The sequence below is a fragment of the Loxodonta africana genome, chromosome 19, assembly GCF_030014295.1.
Source record: "Loxodonta africana isolate mLoxAfr1 chromosome 19, mLoxAfr1.hap2, whole genome shotgun sequence".
Lineage (NCBI taxonomy): Eukaryota > Metazoa > Chordata > Mammalia > Proboscidea > Elephantidae > Loxodonta > Loxodonta africana.
The window spans coordinates 20005001-20031112 of NC_087360.1; the positions used below are offsets into that span (position 1 = coordinate 20005001).

Genomic DNA, 26112 nt, shown 5'->3' on the forward strand with positions numbered 1-26112 from the left:
TATTCTTTTTCCACAGGGCTCCTTCTCATTCCAGCCATCATCTGCCCTTCTGTTCCACAATACTGAATTCATTCCCACCTTCCCCGGGGCCAAGGAGAGCCTGGAGCAGGGACAGGATTCTGGAACAGTTCCCTGGGGGATGTGGCAGGGACTATGAACCAGAGCTATGTCTGGATAAAGGTCAGCATCCAGCCCCCTGGGGGAGACCTTCAAGGATCAGGCCAGTAAGGGGCAAACTCTTCTCTTCACCTCTTGGCCGTCAGCACCACTGAGGGGTCTAAGATGCCTCCCCTGCCCTCGTCTCCAGCGCATCAGGCTCAGTCCCGGCTGTCAGGGCTTCTTGTATATCTTTTCCTGATTGCCCTCCTTCATGGCTGTGTATCTGGCTAACGTGAAGAGGTAGTCACTGAGTCTACATGGGGAGAAAGAAGCAAAGGGAATCATTTGAAACAAGAGATCAATGCTAACTGGGTCCTTTCCATACTAACCTTCCAGGAGGCAGTATAAATTCTGTGCTCCCAGGAATACTGGGTGGGGACAGCGGGTGATTGGCCGACTTGGGCTTGATGGATGGCACACGATGGAAGCTTCCATGACAGCCAAAGTCCCCCCCCCACCCCCCCACCAACTCTGGCGCCAGGGCTGGGGCTGTTGCTGCAGGATGAGGGCCCTGCCCTGCCCCCACGCTAGCGCTAGAGGGCAGGGTTTCTGCGTCTTCAAGTGACCAGGATTGGTGTTTCCCAAACCCGAGTGTGCGCCCGAATCCCCGGGACCTTGTGAACATGCAGAGTCAGGCTTAGGAGGGAGGGAGGCTTGGGATTCTGCTCGGTTTATGCTCTGGAGAGCAGCAACATGCTGGCTCCCGCCTGCTCTGTGAGGCCTCTCTGAGGGAATGGACAGACAGCCCACACAACACCGTTCGGCCATAAAGGCTGCCCACTGGTCACAGCTGTGGAGATGGAATGGCACTGTTCCTCAACAGTCGCCCCAGGGAGAACCCACTCCACTCCCAGAAGGAGGGGGGCTGTCCGGATCCATCATGTCCCCACAGGAGGAGTGTCCAAAGTAATGCACGGCACCCAGCCGCATGGTCCCTTTCTGGCCACCCAGGGCAGCTCCTATCTTCCAGCTTGTTCTTTGCCACTGGGCTCCAACCTTGCCCACACAAGCACTGCACAAGCCAAAGCTGGGGGTGAGTTTGAAGTGAAAACTGGTAGGGCGGGCTTTGGGCTGCTGAGGTTGAGCTGGGAGGGTGGAGTCCTCCCCAGGTTAGACCAGCTCACTGGGGCCTGCCCTGGGGCCCAGACAGTCTGGAAATACAGCTCTGCCTGGCTGTCTTCTCCCTGTTCATATTGTCCAGGGGCGGGGGAGGGGGGACACTGGCTGAGAGAAGGGTCCCACTTCCTGGGCTCCCTGATCAGTCACCACCAAGATATCCAGCCTCAAAGAGGTCCCACTTTGACCACGCTGTCCCCTTCTATTTAGTTTTCTTTCCTGGTTTTGCTTATAGCAGCCTCTCCCAACAAGGTCCTAACCTCTCCGGGGATAGCTGCTTCCCCAAGTCTAGCATCTGGTACACAGCAGCTACTTGGTGACTATTCAGTGAGTGAATGACCAAATCCCAGCCTGCTCCTCGGCCCCATTCCACGGTGACTACTTCCCACAGAATGTGCTCGGTGTTTCAGAGGAGAGATACTCTCTGAAGCCCACCTAAGTACCTGTTTAAGAATTTGGCCACGTTTGCATCAGTCTCTCCTGCCTGGACCAGAGGCACCACGCTGGAAAGGGAGGAGACAGGCCATCAGGCCATAGTACAGTGTTCTTCACACCCACCTCCTGGGACAGGGCCTGAGCCCTGAGCAGAGCCCCACAGCCTGGCGCCCCCTGACCCAAACCTGCACAAAGATCACCAGCCCTACAGATGGAAAACCAGCACCAGTGTGTTTAAGCAAGGCACCAACCCTCCTTCTGGGGGCAGATCATGCGAGTGGCCTGGCTGAGGAGGGGAGAAGGACGGCAGAGGGGGCGCAGGGCCCTACAGCCCAGGCTGTCTGCCTTTATCTCACAAAGCCTGGGGGTCCTCCCTGGGTGCCGCAGGGTGGAGAAGAAGGTAACTTTTTCCCCAGAGGGTTACCGCTCTAAGCCCCTTCTCAGTTATGATGTAGAGTAACTTCCCGTTGCCACTGGGTTGACTCCAGCTCACAGCAACCCCACGTGTGTCAGAGCAGAACTGGGCTCCACACAGTCTTCAGCGGCTGATTTTTTGGCAGGAGATCACCAGGACCTTCTTCTGAGGCACCGCTGGGTGGACTTGAACCACGAACCTTTAGGTTAGCAGCTGAGTACATTAACTGCTTGCACCACCCAGGGACTCCAACTTCACAGGGGAAAAAAAGACCCAGGCAAACCAAACTCCCCATTCTGTGTCTGAGTCTGAACTCACTGGTGCTCTCCCAGTCTGTGTACAGGCCTTCTAGACAGTGGGCTGCCATTTCTTGAGCACTCGTGGTGGCTCGGCAGGCCGGTGCCAAGCCCCTCCTGCACAGCACCTCTGCCTGCACAACCCTTGCTGGGCGCCACACTCCCCACTTTCAAGATGAGCAAACTGAGGCACATGGTTTCTGTCTCCAGCCCAGGCCACACAGCCAGCAATTAGCCCGATAGGATATGTGTCTAGGCTGGCCCCCCAAAGCTTGTGCGTCCCTGCAGCTGCAGCTGCCCCGTGAAGACACCCTGCACTGAGCACCGGGCCTTCCCCCCATGGTGGCCCACAGTTTCCATACCACGGACAGTCTGCATGCTGTCACTTCAATATGGTACAATTGTCTGGTGGCGTGATGGCCCGTTGTCTGCTCAGCCAGTCCCCACTGTTGGGCCTTTGGGTTCTTTGTTTACAAATGTATGCTATTCTGAGTACTGCTGACGTAGATGGCTTAGGAAAAAGTATCATAGTTTTCTTATGAAGCCAAAGCTCCTTGTTAACCAGGATCCTTTCAAGACCACCTGGGACCAAAACCTTTTGGTAAAGGACACACCTTTGTGATGTGGGACTGTGGAGATTGGGGTTTGGGGCCAGACAGACCTGGGCTTAAATCCTGACTCCGCCATGAACCACCTGGGGTGACCCAGGCCATGACATCACCTCTCTGAGCCCCAACTTCCTCCCTCCTGTGAAAGGAGGGCCACCATTGCCTCTCTCCCAGGGTTATCCATCAGTGGAATCAGGAAAACATGAACAGAAAGTACCAGCACGGTCCTGGCACAGCCCTGTCTGTTGTAGAGCAAAGCAGGGTTTTATTTCCATTTCTCTGTAAAGCTTTGTGCCTGGTTCATGAATGGTAAAAATAAATACAGGTTTTGTAATTACTCCTTTGAAATTTCTTTGCAAAGGCTGTCAGTAGCTTTTGGAGGCCCCTCCTCTCTCCAACTCTGAGTCAGATGGGCTTAGGGTTGGTCTGTTGACAGCTTCCATCTGGACCCCCATGGCCCCTCCAGGCCCTTCTTTACCCAGCAGCCAGAGGGGTCCTTTCAAAATGCAGATCCTATCTCATCACATGACCTAGATCCCATGGAGACCCTCCATACCTGGAGCCTATCAGTGGCTTCCTGTTGCTGTCAGGATGAGACAGACTCCCTGCTGGTCCTAGGCGCCCGTCTGGCCTGGCCTCTGTCACCCCTCTAGCTTTGTCTTGCCCCATGTGCCCCCAGCTCTCTGCATCCAGGCCCTCCCACCGCCCTTCTATTCTCTCAAAGCAGGCGGCTGCCTCCCACTTTGGGCCCTCACCCTGCTGCTCCTTCTGCCTGACACTGCCCTGTCCCTCCCCGTTATCCTTCAACTCTCAGCTCAGACTGCATGGCTCCCAGAGAACTTCCCTGCCTGCATTCCCCAAGGCTGGGGCATCCTGGCTCTGAGCACCTTTCCCCCCTGGTCCTTGTCAGGGCATGTAGTTCTACAGTCACTCAGTCATGTTCAGCTCAAACAGCACTTCCCCTCTCGGGCAGCCTCCCCTAACCACACCATCTAAGTTAATGCCCCAGGAACTGGGGAGCTGAGTACTCTTTTGTGCCTGAGAAACTGTGTATCTTGTGAATGTATTACCTGGCCCAAATAATTACAAACAAAGTAACTAGGACCTGCTCCCACCTTGCTCACGCTTATCTGCCACATAGCTCTGACCGTGATGTGAAATTACATCATGTATTGGTTTGTTTAAGGAGCCATGGTGGCACAGTGGTTAAGCACTTGCCTGCTAACTGAAAGGTCAGCGGTTCAAATCCACCAGCTGTTCCACAGGAGAAAGATGTGGCGGTCTGCTTCCATAAAGATTACAGCTTTGGGAACTCCATGGGGCAGTTCAACTCTGTCCTATAGGGTCATTACGAGTCAGAATTGACTCGATGGCAATAGGTAATGGGTATTGGTTTGTTTGGTTATGTATCATTGGCTCCCCCCGGAACATAAGGGCTCTGGGGACAGGGACTTGGGCAGGTAGAAGGTCTGTCGACAAGTGGCTAGATTCTGTCATGCCTGCCCCCCACCCTGACGAGGCTCCCTCTCCCTCTCCTCGGGCCCCTTACCATCTCTCAGCTCGGCGGCACACGGCCCGGCAGAGGTGCAACATGGAGCTGCTCTTGCCTCCCGACTGTAAGGAGAAAGTACGTGTTGGCTGGGGACAGAGGTGCGGGTGTGGGGTGCCCACTGCAGTCAGGGGGCTGCTCAGACATGCAGGCCCTGCCCCCCCATAGGCAGTATTCTACTCCTCCCCCTCCACCATGGGTGGGGCTGGGTGGGGGACCTGGAGGGGACTTGGGGGGCCATTTCTGTCACTGTCAGAGCAGTGAGAGGTAGCCTAGTCAAAGCCTATGTGTTTCTGTCAATACATGTGGCCGGCAGCCACCCCCCAGGGCAGAGGCCGTCTAATACCTACAGGCAGAATAAAGGCCGTGAGGGGTGGGAGCTGGCTGGTGTACTTGTCGATCCACTGCTCCAGCTCCAGGATGGGTCCCTCCATGAATGTGGTGTGTTCTGAGGTGTCGAGGAGCAGAAAGGAGATGCCATGAGGCCCAACGGGCGTCATGGAGGGAACAGCCCCCATGTCCCTTCTCCCCGGGGAGCCACACAAACCCCTTCCACTGACGCAGGTGGTACCTTCCCTCCAGGGTCCTGACTGGCCCACCTGTGGGTCCCAGGTGGTGACACCCGGGGGAGACCCACCCTGGGGGCCCAGACTGCCCCCCGCCCAGGGCCTCTCAACACACAGAGCAGATTGGAGAATTACTTAAGTGGGCCTCCCTGGCTGAGGAGCGGGGAGTCGCGAGGGTGGAGCCGACATCCTGCAGCGTGCACTGGATCTGGGGGAAGCAGCAGAGGGCAAGAATGAAGCTCTGTTTGTGGGGTCCGGGCACACACAGCGTGATTATATGCAAGGCAAGCGAGTGCCAGTGTGCAAGGGGCTGTCGGAACCTCTAATTAGCAAACTCTGTCTGCACCTTCAGTACAGCTCGCCTTTCTTGGACACCCAGCCCTGCTGAGGGGTACCTGACATGGCTCTTTTGGGGGCTGTGGGAGGAAAAGTCTCCCTTGGAGGCAGCTGAGTTATGCAGACGGGTGAGTGTCAAGCATTCCAGTGATGGTCAAGATCAATGCCTTCCAAGTGCCTGGGACGTAGGCTGAAGGCTCCTGTGGCTGGGCTTCCCGGAGCTCTGCTCCCTGCCATGGCACTACCTCAAGCACTTCATGCAGGGTCACCACCTTGGTGCCCCTGACATTCTGGGCTGGGTCATTCTTTGTGGTGGGGGCTGTCCTATGCACTGTAGAATGTGGAGCAGCGACGCTGGCCTCTACCCACTCAGTGCCAGTAGCATCGCCTCCTCCCAACTCTTAACAACCAAAAATGTCTCTAGACACTGCCCAGGGTCCCCTGGGAGGCAGAATCACCCTGAGGTGAGAACGCCTGCATCTTATACTTCCCTCATTAATGCAGCCCTCACTGCCCACCTGTGAGGGAGGACCATCTCTACATGTCCCCATTTTATAGATAATGGGAAAAACCCACAGAGGGAGGCTGACTCTGAGGGGACGGTGATGCTACTCACTTTCTGAAGCTCTTCAACAAATGTGTGGCCCCTTTCTGTGATTAATTCCATAGCAAACCTAGGAGGAAAAAGGGGATAATAATTTGCCTCTAATTTAACATCCCCAGGGCCTGTCTGGCTGTGAGAGAAGATTCTTGGGTGGTGGGCCATTTAGCTAACTTTGCCCTAATAGCCATGGCGTTACTTTTCTTGCTGACCATAAGATCATCATAACCTTGCATTTGGATAGGGATATTTGCTTCTCAAAATGCCTTTTTTTCTACTCATTCATTCACTCAGCCATTGCTTCTGGATGCCTCCTTTGGCCAGGCCCGGTGACTCCTTGGGGAGCAGAAGCAGATCAGGCTCTGTCCAGTATACCTGGTATCCAGTGGGAGAGGGAGCGACGCTAAGCAGATCGCACACTCCTGAGTATGCAGCTGCAAATCGGGGTCTGTGGTCTGAAGGGAAGGACAAGAGTCCCTGCCTCAGCTGGGGATCAGGGAGGGCTTCCTGGAGGAAGTGATGCTGGAGGTGGGGCGTTGTGAAGGCTGAGTAGAGTTCGTCAGTGAGGAGGGGTGGGGCAGGGAAAGCAGAGGTCAGGCCCCGGCTCTGGCTCCCGCAGCACACTGCAGCCCCTTCCATACCAGTCATGGTCCTGGCAGGGAACAGACAGCGGCAGTGGCGAAGGGTTACTGGAGAAGAGTTTAGTGAAGGGACTATGCTACTAACCCTAGAGAGAGCTGGCGCCTCGGTAGCACTGGTACAGAATCTGAAGCCAATCTGTCTGATTCCCATTCACCTTTACCCACAGGGCACTTTGTGAGCCAGTCAGCACTTGAGAATGTCACTGCTCACACTGTTAACAGCTTGCTGAGTGTGGTGGACTGTGCTACGATTCTCAAACAGTCACTGCCTCTCCCACTCCACTGATGTCAGGTGTGTCCATGTGACTGGCTCTGGCCAATGAAATGTGAACAGATGTGGTACAGGTCTCTTCTGGCGGAAGCTCCAAGAGCCAGTGTGAGCTTGCTGCCTTTTCCCTCTGCCACGATGGCTGGTATTGTTCCACACAGAGGCTGACCTGCCAGCCCAGGTCCCAGAGTGAAGGTCACATCAAGCAGAGGCACAGCCAACCTGCAAGGAGCTTGAGGCTTGAGCACAAATGACACCTTTGGTGGTGTAAGCCATGAGATTCAGAGGCTATTTGTTACTGCAGCATGGCCTGGCCCATTCTGACAGGTTCCCTGAGTCTACCTTCTAACCTTTGGCTGCTATAACAAACACCACCAACTTAGTGGCTTAAAACAATGCAGATTTCTAGCTTACAGTTCTGGAGGTCAGAAGTCCAATGTAGGTCTCACTGGGCTCAAATCAAAGTGTTGGGAAGGACGCCAGGCCCTTATCTAGCACATCTGATACACAATGTCCTGTGCTCAGCTCACCTCTTTCACTTAATCTGTGTACTTCAATGGCACATATACGCTCGCTTGAAAAATGGAGGGAGCCAAGGATAAGGGGAGGTGGCGAGGGACAGATGCCAGCTCAGGAGCAGACAGGGCCAGAAGGGAAAGGCATCTGCATCGCAGCAGATGCCCCCTGTGATTCCAGGTTGAGGCAAATCCCTCAAAGGTTGCCAACTTCCAGGACTAGCCAGCATTGCATGTATTTCCAGAAATTACATTTACTAATCCCCAACTCAAACTCAACCTCAATGCCAATCTCGTCTCCCTTACCCAAGAAAAACCAAACCAAATCAAACCCGTTGCCGTGGAGTCAATTCCGACTCATAGCAACCCTATAGGACAGAGAAGAACTGCCTCATAGGGTTTCCAAGGAGCAGCTGGTGGATTCAAACCGCCAATGTTTTGGTTAGTAGTCGAGCTCTTAACCACTGAGCCATCAGGGCTCCCCTTACCCGATAGCTGAACTTAATTCATCTGTCGTTCCCACAGCTTCGAACACTTGGTCATCTTTGGGTCTTCTTTCTCCAGTGAAGGTGCTAGAAAACCCTGTGGGAAAATGTGTAGCTGGCTTAAATTACGACTCTTATTTTCTGATGTGCTCTTTTTAAAAACCTTAATTTGAAGTATAACATATACGCAGAAAATCATAAGCGTACAAGGTGAATCATACGGGTACAAGTTGATCAACTGTGTGACCAACTGAATGTGTCTCTCTGATCAGCACCCACATCAAGAAACAGAACATGACCAGCACCCTACAAGCCCCAACATGCTCCCTTCCAGTTGCCACCCCTCAAGAGTAACCACTATCCTGATTTCCTTCCTGATATGCTTTTATTTTAAACATCCTGCACTAACCATCCTGATAAAGAAAAAATATATATATAGTACACGTATGTTGTTCTTGTTAGCTGCTGTTGAGTCGGTTCCAACTCATAACAACCTTATTATGTATAATAGAACAAAACACTGCCTGGTCCTGCACTATCGTCACAATCATTGCTGTGTTTCAGCCCATTGTTGCAGCCACTGTGTCAATCCATCTTGTTGGAGGTCCTCTTTTTCACTGACGCTTTGCTTTACCAAGCATGATGTCTTTCTCCAGGGATTGGTCCCACCTGATAACATGTCCAAAGTAAGCAACCCAAAGTCTCACTATCCTCGCTTCTAAGAAGCATTCTGGCTGTACTTCTTCCAAGACAGTATATGTATATATTATATACACATTAAATTTTATTTCACATATAAGCAAAGTCCTCTGTCCTGCCTATGTCACATTTCCTGCTTCTCTTCCCCAACCCCTGGCAGCAGGAACTGGCCTAGCATGCATCAGCCAGGCTTTGGCGTTGCTATTTGATGACGTGGCACTCACAGGTAGGCTCTGGTGGTCTCCTGTTGAACATAAACACTTTCACAGAACACCAACATCTGACAAGTTGACTTTGTGACTGTGATGGACCGAGATCTGAATAAGACCACTCCGTAATCATGTATGACATCATTTTCTAAAGTTAAAACCTATGCAGATCTCTAAGTGTTGTTAGCTACTGTTGGGCTGGACCCTGAATCACGGCCACCCCACGCACAACGGAATGAAACACTGCCCGGTCCGGAGTCATCGCCGTGATCGGTTATGGATCAGGCCCTTAGGATCCATAGGGTTTTCACTGACTGACTTTCGGAAGTAAATCACCAGGCCTTTCTTCCTAGTCCCTCTTAGTCTGAAAGCTCCATTGAAACCTGCTCAGCATCACAGCAACATACGAGCCTCCACTGACAGACAGGTGGTGCACTGGCTGGGAATCTAACCCTGGTCTCCTGCATGGAAGCTGAGAATTCTACCACTGAACCAACAGTGTCCCCTGAATCATGTCGGTATACTGTCCAAACTGCAAAAATGACCAAAGTCCTTTCCTGGCTAATGTGAGTAATTACTGCTTCTTTATTAATTACAGCTTCAGCCCCTCTTTGTTCTTCCCGCCTTCTATATAAAAAGTATTAAGACACCCAATCATAACTCCAGAAGATAAGCTAGATAACTGGGATCTTCTAAAAATTAAACACTTACGCTCATGAAAAGATTACACCAAAAGAGTAAAAAGATAACTTACAGACTGGGAAAAAATGTTTGGCTATGACGAATCCAACAAAGGCCTAATATCTAAACTCTACAGAAAATCCAACACCTCTACGACAAAAAGACAAACAATCCAATTAAAAAACGGGCAAAGGAAATGAACAGACACTTCACCAAAGGAGACATTCAAGCAGCCAACAGACACATGAGGACATGCTCTCGATCACTAGCCATTAAAAAAAAAAAAAGGTGCAAATCAAAACCACAATGAGATACCACCTCACCCCAGCATTACTGGCAAGAATTAAAAAAAAACAAAAATAACACATGTTGCCCTCCTGGTGAGAATGCAAAATGGTACAACCATTTTGGAAAATGGATATGATGCTTCCTTAGAAAGCTTGAAATAGAAATACCATATGATCCAGCAATCCCACTCCTAGGAACAGATCCTAGAGAAATAAGAGCCGTCACACAAACAGACATATGCACACCCACGTTCAATGCAGCATTGTTCACAATAGCAAAAAGATGGAAACCTAGAAGCTCATCAACAGACGAATGGATAAACAAACTATGGTACATATACACACAATGGAGTATTACACGATAAAGAACAATGATGAATCTGTGAAGCATCTCACAACATGGATGAATCTGGAGGGCATCATGGTGAGCGAAATAAGTCAATCACAAAAGGACAGATATCGTATGAGACCACTACTATAAAAACTCATGAAAAAGGCTTATACACAAAAAGAAACAATCTTTGATGGTTACAAGGGACTGGAGGGGTGGGGATAGAAAAACACTAAATAGACAATAGATAAGTCGGAACTGGAAACCCTGGTGGCGTAGTGGTTAAGTGCTACGGCTGCTAACCAAAGGGTCGGCAGTTCAAATCTGCCAGACACTCCTTGGAAACTCTATGGGGAAGTTCTGCTCTGTCTGACAGGGTCGCTGTGAGTTGGAATCAACTCAACGGCACTGGGTTTGGGTTTTTTTTTTTAAGTCGTAACTTTGGTGAAGGTTAAGACAGTACACAATACTGGGGAAGCCAGCACAACTTGTACAAGGCAAGGTCATGGAAGCTCCAAAGACACATCCAAACCGCCTGAGGGACCAAATTACTGGGGACCATGGTCTGGGAAATATCTAGCTCAACTGGCATAACATAGTTTATAAAGAAAATGTTCTACATTCTACCTTGATGAGTAGCATCTGAGGTCTTAAAAGCCTGTGAGCGGCCATCGAAGATACTCCACCCCTTGGGGAACAAGACAGAATGAAGAAAACCAAAGACACAAGGGAAATATTAGTCCAAAGGACCAATGGACCACAACTACCACGCTTCCACCAGACTGAGTCCAGCAGAACTAGATGGTGCCCGGCTACCAGCACTGACTGCCCTGACAGGCTCATAATAGAGGGTCCTGGACAGAGCTGGTGAAAAATGTAGAACAAAACTCACAAAAAAAAGACCAGAGTTACTGGCCTGACAGAGACTAGAGAAACCCCAAGAGTATGACCTCTGGACACCCTTTTGACTCAGTAATGAAGTCACTCCTGAGGTTCACCCTTCAGCCAAAGATTAGACAGGCCCATAAAACAAAATGAGATCAAAGGGGCACACCAGCCCAGTGGCAAGGACTAAAAGGCAGGAGGGGACAGGAAAGCTGGTAATAGGGAACCCAAGGTTGAGAAGGAAGAGTGCTGACATGTTGTGGGGTTGGTAACCACTGTTATAAAACAATGTGTGTACTGTTTAACGAGTAGCTAGTCTGTTCTGTAAAACTTCTTCTAAAGTACAATAATAATTAAAAAAAAAAAAAAACCAATCATAAAAAACTACCTCCGCTTCCTAACAGCATTCAATCCGGAGCAAAGCCCTTCCCCAAATCACCTAGCGGAAGTCCTATCCTATAATAAGTCATAAGTCCTTCCAATACCCTCTGACTGAGCTGCCCTATGATTCCCTATGGTGTGCCATCTCCCTTGTCGCAACAAGCCAAGCAACCCAACTTCTATGCGTATGTGAATACACGTGTATTGTTCTGCAATTTGCTTTTTACTTATTTATTTATTGTGCTTTAAGTGAAAGTTTACAAATTCAGTCAGTCTCTCATACAAAAAGGTATACACACCTTGCTACGTACTCCTAGCTGTTCTCCTCCTAATGAGACAGCACACTCCTCCTCTCCACTCTGTATTCCCCATGTCCATTCCTGTCCCCCTCTTCCTTCTCATCGCCTCCAGAAAGGAGTTGTCCACATAGTCTCATGTATCTACTTGAGCTAAGAAGCTCACTCCTCACCAGTATCATTATCTATCTTATGGTCCAGTCCAATCCATGTCTGGAGAGTTGGCTTCAGGAATGGTTCCAGTCTTGGGCTAACAAAGGGTCTGAGGTCCCTCTAGTCTCAGTCAGACCATTAAGCCTGGTCTTTTTATGAGAATTTGAAATCTGCACCCCACTGTTCTCCTACTCCATCAGGGATTCTCTGTTGTGTTCCCTGTCAGGGCAGTGAGTGGTGGTAGCTGGGCACCATCTAGTTCTTCTGGTCTCAGGCTATTGGAGTCTCTAGTTTATGTGGCCCTTTCTATCTCTTGGGCTCATCTTTACCATATGTCTTTGGTATTCTTCATTATCCTTTGTTCCAGGTGGGTTGAGACCAATTGATGTATCTCAGATGGCCACTTGCTAGCGTTTAAGACCCCAGATGCCTCTCACCAAAGTGGGATACATTTTGTTATGCCAACTGACCTGGTTGTCCCCTGAAACCATGGTCCCCAGACCCACATCCCTGCTACTCTGGCCTTTGAAGTGTTTGGTTGTATTCAGGAATGCAACTTGTTTTTACCACTTCATATATCTTGGGCATTTTTCATTCTAGTACATTCAGGTCCATCGTACACTTTTTAATAGTGGCAAAGTATTTGGAAGAAGTTTAAAATGAAGTCTAACATATGTCTTTTGCTATATTTTTCACCTGATCCCACCCTACCTTTGTCTCCTGTTTTGGTGTAAATCTTGGGGATCTTGGGCATCTTCAAGGAAGGCTGTGACCTAATGAGAAAGAAACATCAAGAGGTGGTTAGGCCATCAACAGATAAATGGATAAACAAAACACGGTACATACATACAACGGAATGTTATTCAATGATAAAGAGAAATAAAGTTCTGATACATGGTACAACATGGATGAACCTTGAAAACTTTGTGCTGAGAGAAATAAGTCAGACACAAAAGGGCAAATCATGTATGATCTCATTTACATGAAATACATAAAACAGACAAAGGCATAGAGACCAAAGTTTATCGGTGGTCACCTGGGACTAGGGTAAGGGGAAAATAGGGAGTTACTGCATAAGGGGTCCTGAGTTTCTGCTAGGGATGACGAAAAGCATTTGGAAATGGATACTGGTGGTAGATACACACAATAGTGAATGTAACTACTGTCAATGAATTGTACATTTAAAAATGGCTAAAATGGCAAATGTTTTGTCATATTTTACCACAATTTTAAAAAAGAGTGAGAGAGAGATGGTTACAGGAACAGCTTGCCCAGTGGAGCACCTCCTCCAGTGGGCCACCGCTTGCTGCTTATAACCTTGGAGGAGCACCTGCCTCCCTCGGACAGTAAGTTCCTGTTGACGTATTTTCCCTTCACCCCTCCTAAATTGCAAACCCTCTGTGGTCAAGCTCTGTGTCTTGCCTGCATCTGTATTTGCATAACTGATAGAGTGCACTGCTCAAAGTAGATGCTCAACTAATATCTCCTAAAAGGACTTACTGACCACTTCCTATCAGCCAAGTACTTTGCTACGTTGGTTGCAAGCATTATCTGGAATATTCCCAGCATCCCCAAAAGAAGGCATCTTCATTCTACCACTGAGGACACTAACTCACAGAGTAAGAGACTTACCTTTCTAGGTCACCCAGGGAGGAAAAGGTGGGGCTGGGACTCATGCCTAAGAGTATCTTACTCCGCAACCCAGACTCTTAGCTCTACCCCACCCAGAGCCCTCTTGGAGAGGAAGAAACCTGGACCACTTCCATTCTTTGAAGCTTCAAGTATATTCAGAAATGAATTCCCAACAGGCGGGTTCTGAAAAACTGTGGTCTTTCCAAGTGGGAACATAACATCTTTAATGTTGTTAGCTAACGTTGAGTTGGCCACTGAGTCATGGCGACCCCATGCCTGATGGCATCAGCCCGTCGTGATCCACAGGGTTTTCACTGGCTGATTGGATCAGCAGGCCTTTCTTCCTCATCTGTCTTAGTCTGGAAGCTCCCCTGAAACCTGTTCAGCATCACAGTAACACACTGTCTTGCAGAAATCTGTGTCAGTGTGAAAACGGGGTGTGTCCGGCGTTTTCTGCAGTCTCCACTGACAGATGGGTGATGGCTGCACATCAGAAGCCTTAGCCAGGAAGTGAACCACAATCTCCCTCATGGACGGCAAAAATTCCACTCTTGAACCACTACTGTGTATTTTTTTTTTAGATTTTTTTTTATTGTGCTTTAAGTGAAAGTTTACAAATCAAGTCAGTCTCTCATACAAAAATTTATACACACCTTGCTATATACTCCTAGTTGCTCTCCCCCTAAGGAGATGGCACGCTCCTTCCCTCCACTCTATTTTCATGTCTATTAGGCCAGCTTCTGACCCCCTCTGCTCTCTCCTCTCCCTTCCAGACAGGAGCTGCCCACATAGTCTCATGTGTCTACTTGATCCAAGAAGCTCATTCTCCACCAGTATCATTTTCTATCCCGTTGTCCAGTCCCATCCCTGTCTGAAGAGTTGGCTTTGGGAATGGTTCCTGTCTTGGGCTAACGGAAGGTCTGGGGACCATGACCAAGCACCACCCGGGTGCTTCTAGTCTCCGTCAGATCAATAAATTTGGTCTTATTACGAGAATTTGGGGTCTTGATCCCACTGCTCTCCTTCTCCCACAGGGGTTCTCTGTTGTGTTCCCTGTCAGGGCAGTCATCAGTTGTAGCCCGGCACCATCTAGTTCTTCTGGTCTCAGGCTGATGTAGTCTTTGGTTTATGTGGCCCCTTCTGTCTCTTGGGCTCATAATTACCTTGTGTCTTTGGTGTTCTTCATTCTCCTGTGCTCCAAGTGGGTTGAGACCCATTGATGCATCTTAGATGGCTGACTGCTAGTGTTTAAGACCCCAGGTATCACTCTCCCAAGTGGGATGCAGAATGTCTTCTTAATAGATTTTATTATGCCAATTGACTCAGCTGTCCCCTGAAACCATGGTCCCCAAACCCCTGCCCCCGCTATGGTGGCCATTGAAGCGTTCAGTTTATCCAGGAAACTTCTTTGCTTTTGGTTTAGTCCAGTTGTGCTGACCTCTCCTGTACTGTGTGTTGTCTTTCCCTTCACCTAAAATAATTCTTAACTACTATCTAATTAGTGAATATCCCTCTCCCTCCCTCCCTCCCCCTTCTAGTAACCACCAAAGAATATTTACTTCTCTCTTTAAACTGTTTCTCAAGTTCTCATAATAGTGGTGTCTTATACAATATTTGTCCTTTTACAACTGACTAATTTCACTCAGTATAATGCCTTTCAGATTCCTCCATGTTATGAAATGTTTTGCAGATTCATCACTGTTCTTTATTGATGCACAGTATTCCATAGTGTGAATATACATAATTTATTTATCCATTCATCCATTGATGGGCATCTTGGTTGCTTCCACCTTTTTGCTATTGTAAACAGTGCTGCACTGAACATGGGTGTGCATGTATCTGTTTGTGTAAAGGCTCTTATTTCTCAAGGATATATTCCAAGGAGTGGGACTGCTGGATCATATGGTAGTTCTATTTCTAGCTTTTTAAGGAAGTGCCAAATCAATTTCCAAAGTGGTTGTACCATTTTACATTTCCACCAGCAGCGTATAAGAGTTCCATTCTCTCCACAACCTCTCCAACATTTATTGTTTTGTGTTTTTTGGATTAATGCCAGCCTTGCTGGAGTGAGATGGAATCTCATTGTAGTTTTGATTTGCATTTCTCTAATGGCTAATGATCATGAGTATTTCCTCATGTATCTGTTAGCTACCTGAATGTCTTCTTTAGTGAAGTGCCTGTTGATGTCTTTTGCCCATTTTTTAATTGGGTTATTTGTCTTTTTTTGTAGTTGAGTTTTTGCAGTATCATGTAGATTTTAGAGATCAGGCTGTGATCGGAAATGCCATAGCTAAAAACTTTTTCCCAGTCTGTAGGTAATCTTTTTAGTCTTCTGGTGAAGTCTTTGTATGAGCATAGGTGTTTGATTTTCAGGAGCTCCCAGTTATCTAGTTTCTCTTCTGCATTGTTAGTAATGTTTTGTATACTATTTATGCCATATATTAGGGCTCCTAACGTTGTCCCTATTTTTTCTTCCATGATCTTTATTGTTTTAGATTTTACATTTAGGTCTTTGATCCCTTTTGAGTTCGTTTTTGTGCATGGAGTGGCGTATGGGTCTTATTTCACTTTTTTGCAGATGGATATCCAGTTATGCCAGCACCATTTGTTAAAAAGACTGTCTTTTCCCCATTTAACTGAGTTTGGGCCTTTGTCAAATATCAACTGCTCATATGTGGATGGATTTATGTCTGGATTCTCAACTCTGTCCCCTTGGTCTATGTATCTGTTGTTGTACCACCACTGTGTATCTTAAGAAAAAAAACCAAACCGTTGCTCCATGTGCATCTTAATATACACCTCAAAATTAAAATGTAACATTATACTGTTATTCAAAGGTTAAATTACTGTATCTATGACATATGTTAATTTCTCATTAGTTTGTGGTGCTGAAAAGGTTCTGAGGTTCAGGAATGCGGTGCAAGTTCCAAGTAGTATGAGGAAAGCCATCTTTAGATCGTGTTGGCGTTATCTGTGTCTTAAAGCATAACTCGAAATTGAAGACCCTCCTCTGAGACCGGGCAAGACATCCCTCCCGGCCCACACGGGATACGCTCTGCTCTGCTTGATGACTGCTGAGCCTCGGACTGGTGCAAAGAAAGCCTGGTCTCTACCTTCCACGGTGCCTGCGTTGCCATTGTGACGTCAAGAGTTCTTATGTCACCGGGACATCAACGGGCAGCTGACGCGATGACCTCACGCGATGTGACATAACACTTGGCGGCCACGCCCCGATTCACGGCAGGTATCCGAGTTACCCTCCCAGTCAGGCACTCACCTATCCTCGTTTTCCACACCCTGAGGGCCGCGGCTCTGGAAACGGAGATACAGTACCCTGCCGGCGCCGAGGCACCCGCGCAGGCCAAGGCGGCCTTTCAGGCCCCACACAGCCATTCTCCCGATCGCAAATTGAGGGCTGACCCCGCCAGGCTCCCGTCCACGTCCCGCCGGCACTCCACCAACAACCGACCACGCCTCCACTCAGCCACAGTTTTCAATTGGTCCGTGGCTCTCACCCCAGGGCAGGGCACTTCCAGAGACTGGTTTCCCATTGGTTCACCGGAAGAAGCTAGGCGGGGAAACCCGCGACGCTTGGTTGCAACACCTATTGGCTAATGCTCCAGCCAATCGGAAAGGGCCACCAGAATGAGCGCTCTGATTGGCTGGACGGAGGGAAACACTACCTCCCTAGGGAACCGGCGCTCAGGGCTGGAGGAGTCCGGGAGTCTCTCGGGCTTCTGCGCTGAGGTGCGGCGGCGACAGCAGGTGAGAGGCCGGAATGGCGGAGCCGGGCAGCGTGAGGTCCGAGTGGGAGACCCGGGGCCACTCTGGGCCGGGCGCCCAGTTTCTCTGGCTCAGTTGCCCCGACTCTGAGAATCCATTCTGGGGGTGTCGGCGACATGGAATCTGACAGACGTGATTTCTAGCGTTGGACACGCCAGCGGCTTCCCTTCTCTGAACCTCAGTTTCCCTCTCTGAGAAAGGGGATGTCGGTAGGACGTAATCTGATAGTGTGGCTTAAGTTAATATTAAAGCAATCCTCTTAAAACCTTAAATGCAGGATGATTTCGCTTTATAGAGTGCGAGCACCTGTTGGCCCCGCAGGCCCTGTCTTGCAGAAATCTTTGCCTAAGTGTTCGAAGAGGGGTATATCAGGTATTTTCTGCACCCTTGTTTACAACTGTGTGACACGTTGGAAACAGCCTAAATGTCCAAGGAAGAATTCTTTCTGGTCCATGGTTTCATTAAATTTCTACCTTCACTAGTAATAAAAGCTGAAAGGAGAACAGAGCCAGTAATACGTAACCATGAGTAATCAAGTGATTACAGTGTGTCAGACACTGTTTCCCTTATATTATTTAACTTAACAACCTATTGAAGTAGGTACAGTTAATATCCCTGTATCACATGTGGAGAAACCGAGGTTCACAGCCATTAAGTGAGTTACCTAAGATCATATCATTGGGAAGTGGAAGAGGCTGGATTTGAACCCAGATCTGTTGATGCATCCAGTGGACCGCTGTGCTTTGTGGCACTGACTTTTGTGCACATAACGAGTGCTGGATGGTCACTGCCTTGTTTATTATAATGATGGGCCTGAGGTAGGCATTCTCTAAGATCCCTTCCTGCTGGTTCTGCCATCTAAGGACCTTTGTTGCTCTCTCTGACTTTCCCTTTCAGGATTCCCAGGAGCCATGTTGTCGGAGGTCTTGATGGTGTCTGCGCCAGGGAAAGTCATCCTTCATGGAGAGCATGCTGTGGTCCATGGCAAGGTAAAAAAAAAAAAAACAACCCAGCACCTCCAAAGATTGGGCCCCACTACCCCCCCAACTCCCCACCCCCCTACCCCCACCCCTGCGTTAATCTCACAAGAAGCTGAGATGAGCCCCAAGGCATAGCCTCCTCCCAGCCAGGCAAGTGAAAAGGCAGGTCTTATACACAGGAGGGCTTCTCTAGTCTCACTCACTAAACTACCAAAAAGGTACAAAAAGCCGTGTGAGTGGAATGAGGTCACCTAGGGTATAAGTATCAGCAGAGACAAAGATGATTGAGGACTGTGCTCTGGGGTACTCTTAGAACCACCCTCTAAGGTACATCCTTTTATTATGTTCTAGATATGAAAACTGAGACTAAGGAAAGAATTGGTAACTTCACCAAGGCCCCCTAGACCTTGGTAGATCTAGGAGTGAACTTGGTCTGTCTGAATCCAAAGCTCCAGCTTTTCTGCTTATCCACTCTTAAATGTCAAAGTCTCCCAACTTTATTTACTTTTGAAAACCCTGGGATTATGGGGAAGTGACTATTTATTTGGTGTTGAGAACCTCTGAACCAAATGAAATTTTGCATGGGGAAGGCAAATATGGATAGACTTTAGCTCTTAATTGGCTGATAATGGCTGTGCCCAGGCTAAATGGGAGAATGTTGATTAACAGTGTCTGCCAAGGGCATGGGAGGGGGTGGCCTGTATTGTTGGGTATTGACTCTTTCTTCTCAGCACTTGGCATTGGCCCCGTTTCTCCTAAGATGGAAGCCATGCTTGTTGCCACTCAGCCTCAGGCTTACTGCTTTTGCCCTTTATTCTTCAGGTAGCACTGGCTGTGGCCTTGAACTTGCGAACATTTCTCCGCCTTCAACCCCATAGCAATGGGAAAGTTGGCCTCAGTTTACCAAACATTGGTGTCAAGCGGGACTGGGATGTGGCCAGGTTTCAGCTGCTGGACACGAGCTTTTTGGGTGAGTGAAGGGAGGAGACACCAGGAATGGTAAGAACCTGGGCCCTGGAGAGAGGGGCAAAGAGGGCAGTGGGGTAGTTCTTCTTGGCTGTGCCTAAGGGAGCCAGAGGCAAGCAAACCTGAGCTGGTAACATTAGTTTCACTTATTTATTAATTTTTAAAATTGCAGTATAAAATGATGCACAAGATCTATGTGGGTTGATGTGGACAAATTATTAAGACACGTTGTCATGGATTGAATTATGTCCCCCCAAAAATGTGTTTATCACTTGAGCTGGGCCATGATTCTTGGTATTGTGTGATTTTCCTGTACGTTGTAAATCCTGCCTCTATGATGTTAATGAAGGAGAATGAGCGGCGACTCAATCTACAAGATTGGATTGTGTCTTGAGGCAATCTCTTGAGATATAAAAGAAGCAGGCAGAGAGACGGGAGGGGTGGGATGGGTGGCGGGGGGATCTCATGCCACCAAGAAAGCAGTGGCAGGAGCAGAGCACGTCCTTTGGACCCAGGGTTCCTGCACAAAGAAGGTCCCGGTCTGGGGAAGATTGATGAGAAGGCCAACAGAGAGAGAAAGCCTTCCCCTGGAGCTGACACCCTGAATTTGGACTTTTAGCCTGCTTTTTTTTTTTTTTACTGTGTAGAAATAAGTTTCTCTTTGTTAAAACCATCCACTTGTGGTATTTCTGTTATAGCAGCACTAGATGACTAAGACACACATTGTTGAGTGAAAAAAACAATATGAAAACAGTATGCATGTTATGATGAGGACAAATTATGTCTAAGAGTATGTGTAAATGCATAGAAAAAGGTCTGGGAGGAGGATAGACATCAGACTGTGGTGATTAGTTGGCTCTGGGGAGGGGACGCACTAAAGGGGATGGTCAAAGGGGACCTAATATTCTATAATGTTGTTCTTGTTTTACAAGGAGACTGTGTTGGCGTTTTATATAATTAGAAATCGTTAAAAATAAAGGTAAACCAAAAACCAAACCAATTGCCATTGAGTCAATTCTGACTCACAGCAACCCTATTGGACAGAGTGGAGTTGCTCCACAGGGTTTCCAAAGAGCAGCTGGTGGATTCGAACTGCTGACCTTTTGGTTGGCAGCTGAGCGCTTAACCACTGCACCACCAGAGCTCCCAGAATAAAGGTAACTCATGCTTATTGGAAAATACAGTCCATACTGAGACACTGTGAGGAAAAACATTACTTATTATCCACCCCCACTGTTTACTCCCCTGATAATGACTCTAAACATTTTGGTAGTAATCCTACTGGATTATTTTCTGTAGATAGATAGATTGATTGAGTTAAGGGAGTAACTTGTTTTTTAACCAAATTGGACCGGGCCATATAAACCTTTCAGATATGTGTGTATGTGTTTCACTAGATCAGGGATGTCCTTCCATGCCAGTACGTTAAGGCTTACATGATGGTGTTTGATCATGTGGGGAGTGCTGTGTCCGCTCAGAAGCAGGCAAGTTTGTTTTCAGTCACAGAGTCCTCATCCCCACCAAAGCTGGAGTGTGTTCTCTGTTCTCAGGGTGCTGTCTCCTCTCTGGGCAAAGGCCTCACTTTGGCAGCAAGGTTTCTCAGCCAAGGGTGGGGCCAATGGGGCTCCTTGAGGGGCCTTTTTCCAAACTCATCTGACCCTGGAGTCCTGATCCCCATTCCTCATTAGAATCACTCCACAGCAAGCCACTCAGCCACTCTCATGTATGTAGCAGGATGGAGGATAACTAACCCCCCATCTTAGTTATCTAGTGCTGCTATGACAAATACCACAAGTGAATGGCTTTAACAAACAGAAATTTGTTTTCTCACAGTTCAGGAGGCTGGAAGTCCGAATACAGGGCGCTGGCTCTAGAGCAAGCCTTTCTCTCTCTGTCAGCTCTGGGGGAGGTTCCTTGTCTCCTCAGCTTCTGATTCCTAGTTCCTTGGAGATCTCCACGTAGCTTGTCATCTTCCCCCATCCTTGCTTTCTTCTCTATGCCTAATCTGCTCTTTTTATATCTCCAAGGTGATTGGCTTAAAACACACCCTACATTGATATGGTCTCTTAACAAAGAAAACTCATTCCCAAATGGGATTATAACCATAGGTCTAGGGGTTGAGATTTACAACACGTATTTTGGGGGAACACAATTCAATCCGTAACAGTCCCGTTTTAGAGCAACCGTTTTCAACCTTGGTTGTGCCTCAGTATTACCTGGGGAGGTTGTTTTCTGCTCTGTTCTTTATTATTTCCTTCTTCTCGTAGCTTTGTGCTTAGTTTGCCTAAGTTGTAGAGTTAAGCTATTGATCTGGGATCTTTCTTCTGCTTAATGTATTCATGTATTGCTATAAATTTTGCTGCACCCCGTAGGTTTGGGTATGTTAGCTTTCATTCTTGTTTGACTCTGCTTTTTTTTTTATCTCTGTCTTGATTTCTTCTTTCACTCATGGGTTACTTCTTGTTGTTAGTTGCTACCAAGTCAATTCTGACTCATGGTGACCCTATCTGTTACAGAGTAGAAGTCTCCGTAGCGTTTTCAAGGCTGTGACCTTTCGGTAGCAGGTCACCAGGCTTTACTTCTGAGACATCTCGGGGTGGGTTTGAACCACCAACCTTGCTGTTAGTAGTCCAGCACATAATTATTTGTGCTACCCAGGGACTCCTATTGGTTACTTAAACCCAAAACTGTTGCCTTCGAGTCGATTCCGACTCATAGTGACCCTACAGGACAGAATAGAACTGCCCCGTAGGGCTTCCAAGGAGCAGCTGGTGGATTCGAACTGCCGACCTTTGGTTAGCAGCTATAGCTCTTAACTACTACGCCACCAGGGCTCCACTGGTTACTTAAAAAAAAAAAAAAAACCAAACCTGTTGCCTTCGAGTTGATCCTGACTCATAGTGATCCCATAGGACAGAGTAGAACTGCCCCATAGGGTTTCCAAGGAGCACCTGGTGGATTCGAACTGCCAGCCTTTTGGTTAGCAGCCCAGTGCTTAACCACTACACCACCAGGGTTTCTTACTGGTTGCTTAGTAGTGTGTTACTTAGTTTCCACATACTTGTATAAGTTTTAGTTTTCTTTCTGTTATTAATTTCTAGTTTCTTCTCATTGTGATTGGAAAGAATACTTTATATGATTTCAGTCTTTTAAATTTGAGACTTGCTTTGTGTCCTGGGAAGGTTGTTTTGTTTTGCTTTTAAACAATACATGTGGATTCTGGCTCTGCCCCTCTCCTATTGAGAATTGGTGGTGGTGGTCCAGGCATGGAAATGTATATTTTAAAGGGGGTTCCCTGGCTGAGTCCAGGGACACCCCTGAGTCAGGGCCACTACTTTGGAGCAGGGGTCAGAAAACTGCAGGCCACAGCAGCCCGGGACTTGCTGTCCATGGTGTGCGAGGCCACCCAGCCAGGCCAGAAATGGTCCCTGAGAACATACATGTCACAAAACACAGATCTTGACTCTTTTCACTACTGGAAACTCAGCAATAAAATCCCCGCCTGTTGAATAAGCTCTTTCTCAATTGCATATTTTGAAAGAGGCTACTGCTTTTGCCTGTCAGTAACATGGGATACAAGCAGCCGAGTGTGCTGGGACATGTCTCAGATGTCTTTTGGTTCTTCCTCACTCTTGATTCCCTGTTTGACCCTGGGCAGGTCCCTTAACCCTCTGAGCCCCAGTGAGCAGAGTCCTGTTGCTTGACTGAGGGCTGCATCCAACAGAGCTGGAGGTGGGCACTAGGGCTGTGACGTAGAGCGTGGTCCATGGGTGAGGGCTTGTTATTCTATTTCTCCTGGGAGCCAGAGGAATTCGAGCCTTTGGAGACACACTTTGCACTAGGTTGCCAGGATCTGACACCTTTTTTTTTTTTTTGCTGCCCATAATAGTAATAAGTGAAGATCTATCGGACATTTGTGTGGGCCAGGCACTGAACTAGGTGTGTTACGTTATGTTGTACTCTTAGAATTTTCCAGCCTTCCCTGGAAGTAGAAGGTGTTATTCTTTATCATTTTACCGATAAGGCATTGAGGTTCCGCGAGGCCAGGTGGCTTAGGTCATACAGCTTGTCAGAGATACAGAGAGGACTCAGACCCAGGCCTTTCTAAACTCCAAAGCCCAGGCTCTTCACGACTGTTCCATCTCCATTACAGCTCTGAGATGTCTGGGCTCTCCAAAATATTGTCACAGGCGTGGCTCGCTTTAATGTATCATTAGTTTGTTCAGCACATCCTTATCAAGGACTTAATGTGTACCCTGAAGTTTCCTAACACAGGCACACCTAATTCAATATCACTTCCCCTTGGAGTCTGACCCAGGGCGCAGAGAGTGATTTGGAAAGGTGAGCTGGTCGGATTTGCTCAGCTTCTCAGGAAAGTGGCCCAGTCTCCTGTGTGCCACTGGGAAAGAAATTACTGCTTTGTCTTTCCCTCCTGCCCAAGCAAATCCAGTATTTCAAAACCACTGGTCTTATTTGAGTGTCCTGTACTCAGTAATTATGTTTCGGGAGAGGGGAGTATTTGGGGAATGCTCAATACTCCCTTTAGTTTGGGTTTTGGTAATATAGAAGATCAAACCCAGGTCTTTGAGTGAGCTGGCATTCCGTGTGTGTGTGTGTGTGTGTGTGTGTGTGTGTGTGTGTGTGTTTTAAAACTCCTATTAAGCAGCGGGAGAAAAATGTGGCAGTCTGCTTCTGTGAAGATTACAGCTTTGGAAGCCCCATGAGACAGTTCTACTCTGTCCTGTAGGGTTGCTGAGTCAGAAGCGACTTGACAGCAACGGGCTTGGGGGTTTTTTGGCTATTAATTAGGCACTTACTACGTGTGCTGGGAGCCGTGCTGAGGATTTTACACACCTTATTTAACTTTGTCTTTATGACAATGTCATGAAGAAGTACTGCTGTTATTGCTCTTTTACAAGGAGGAAAACTGAGGTTCAGAGAGGTTACGTCACTGCTCATGGCTACAAAGCCAGCAAATGGCACAGTCAGGACTCAAATCCAAGTCCAGCTGCCTTCAAAGCCTGAAGTCAACTGGGAGACTTGGCTGTGGTACTTAGACCATGAGTTCCTGTCCACCCAGATTCTGATTCCAGTAACCATACAATATTCTGTATTCTGTTGCTTATAAAAGCCTGAGGCCCTTTCACCTACCTGTGTTTGCTTGTTTGCCTGTGTGACAGAGCAAGATGACATCACAGCACCCATCCCAGAGCAAGTGGAGAAGCTAAAGGAGGTGGCAGACTTCCCTGAGGACTGTGCCATCAACGAGCGCCTGGCTGTGCTGGCTTTCCTTTACTTGTACCTGTCCATCTGCCGGAAGCAGAGGTTTGTGGCGGTCTGGGAAAGGAGTTTATGTTCACCCTCCCCAGGTAACTGGGAGGGTTCCTCAAGTCGCTGCTGTAGGAGAATGCACATGCCACCTTTTAGGCCACTAACAACAGCAGCCACCTGCTGTCCTCACCACGTGCCAGGCACCACACTGGACGCTTCAGATGTGTTACTCTTTTAATATTCACGATAACCCTATGAGAGAGGCACCGTCCTCATTTTACACACAGGGAACCAGAGGCTTGGACAGTAAAGATGCTTAAAGCCATGCAGCTAGCTAGTAAGTGGTAGAACTGGGACGTTAATTCAGTTCATATTAATACAAACACTTATATTCTTAACCCCACCTGCCACCTCTGGCCTGTTTAATTCAGTAGAACCAACCCAAACCCCGTTCTTGGATCACCATTCTTGGATCCCCGTGTAGCTTCTACAGAGGCACCTTTGCTCCATCTTTCACTGGCTCCAGGGAAGCTCCCTGAATAGCAAAGTGAAGCATGTGCCTGCCTCATCCCTTACGATAAGATCTGAGTTTTCTGCCTTTTGGGAAGCCAGCTCTTTGAGGATGACAATACTGTTGAGTGAGTGCCACCTGGTGAGAGAAAGCATGAGCTTGAGAGTCAGAACACATGACACGCCCTAGCGCACTGGAGTTCTTACCCTCTCTGAGGCTTAGCTTCCTCATCTGTGAAATAAGGGCAGTAATAGTACCTACCCACCACGATAATACTTGTGAGGTTAAATGAGTTAATATATGTAAAGCACAGGGCCTGGCATATAGCTTGACAAGATTGGCTATTCTTGTTTTCAATTTCCTCAGAACTATTAGGAGGATAAGAAATATCATATATAATGGGCCTAGCAAAGTACCTGGCACATAGTGAGTATTCACTGTCCAGAACCCGAAGAGAAAACCTCAAGGGGCAGCCCTTCACTCCTGCAGCCGACACTAATTAAACGTAATTCACATCTGTGAATGTCCTGACACTTGCTGAGAGGGGCATGTCCCCTTCACGGGGGACATTTCAGAAGCTCCTGGAGTGGGCATGTGTGTAGTTTGAAAAGGCATGATCATATTATAATTTTATATTTGGAAAATGGGAAAAGCCTCTAAAGGAAATTATTGAGCATGACGTTTGACAGTTCTTGGTTAGGGGAATACACGTAAGAGGCAGTGATTCTGAACTTTCCTGTTGTCAAAAGAGGACCTGTGGTATACGTGACTGGGAAGCGCTGCCTGATGGGAGAAGCCTCCACGTGAACACAGTTATAGTGTACTGCAATAAGGCAGCGGTGGAGCAAGATTACATGCTGGGGCTTTGAAACAGAGAGGTAGGAGTTGCCTTTGTAGTGGTCAGGGAAAGCTTCACAGAGGAAATGACATCTGAGAAGGGTCTTGGGGATAGTAGGAATTGCCTGGGGAATAAAGAGGTATGAGGCTATTCCAGGCAGAGGGACCAGCCTGTGCTAAGGGCAGGACTATGGAACATGTTCAGGGAACAGGAAGGAGT

The 26112-nt window shown here is 48.0% G+C and overlaps 2 protein-coding genes across 5 annotated transcripts in view; one reads left to right on the top strand and one right to left on the bottom strand.

Annotated features, from left to right (window-relative positions):
- The window catches only part of MMAB (metabolism of cobalamin associated B), a 20787-nt gene extending 3540 nt beyond the window's left edge, over positions 1 to 17247 (bottom strand). Inside the window, exons 1-9 of one of the 3 annotated variants that reach the window (XM_003419312.4) lie at positions 16822 to 17242; positions 12624 to 12685; positions 7994 to 8087; positions 6097 to 6154; positions 5280 to 5352; positions 4929 to 5026; positions 4579 to 4643; positions 1719 to 1778; positions 1 to 412 (exon numbers count right to left, since the gene is read on the bottom strand). The exon at positions 1 to 412 is cut by the window's left edge and continues 18 nt beyond it. In XM_003419312.4, the coding sequence (XP_003419360.1) occupies positions 331 to 412; positions 1719 to 1778; positions 4579 to 4643; positions 4929 to 5026; positions 5280 to 5352; positions 6097 to 6154; positions 7994 to 8087; positions 12624 to 12685; positions 16822 to 16937 (708 nt within the window). In that variant the 5' untranslated portion in view covers positions 16938 to 17242 and the 3' untranslated portion in view covers positions 1 to 330. Of the gene's footprint in view, positions 413 to 1718; positions 1779 to 4578; positions 4644 to 4928; positions 5027 to 5279; positions 5353 to 6096; positions 6155 to 7993; positions 8088 to 12623; positions 12686 to 16821 lie in introns of all 3 variants that reach the window. The other 2 variants (XM_010598903.3, XM_064272338.1) reach the window with 2 other exon arrangements.
- The window catches only part of MVK (mevalonate kinase), a 35841-nt gene continuing 26714 nt past the window's right edge, over positions 16986 to 26112 (top strand). For both annotated transcript variants that reach the window (XM_064272334.1, XM_064272335.1), the window contains exons 1-4: positions 16986 to 17309; positions 18225 to 18316; positions 19130 to 19277; positions 24454 to 24598. In XM_064272334.1, coding sequence (XP_064128404.1) covers positions 18239 to 18316; positions 19130 to 19277; positions 24454 to 24598 — 371 coding nt within the window. In that variant the 5' untranslated portion in view covers positions 16986 to 17309; positions 18225 to 18238. The remainder of the gene's footprint in view (positions 17310 to 18224; positions 18317 to 19129; positions 19278 to 24453; positions 24599 to 26112) is intronic.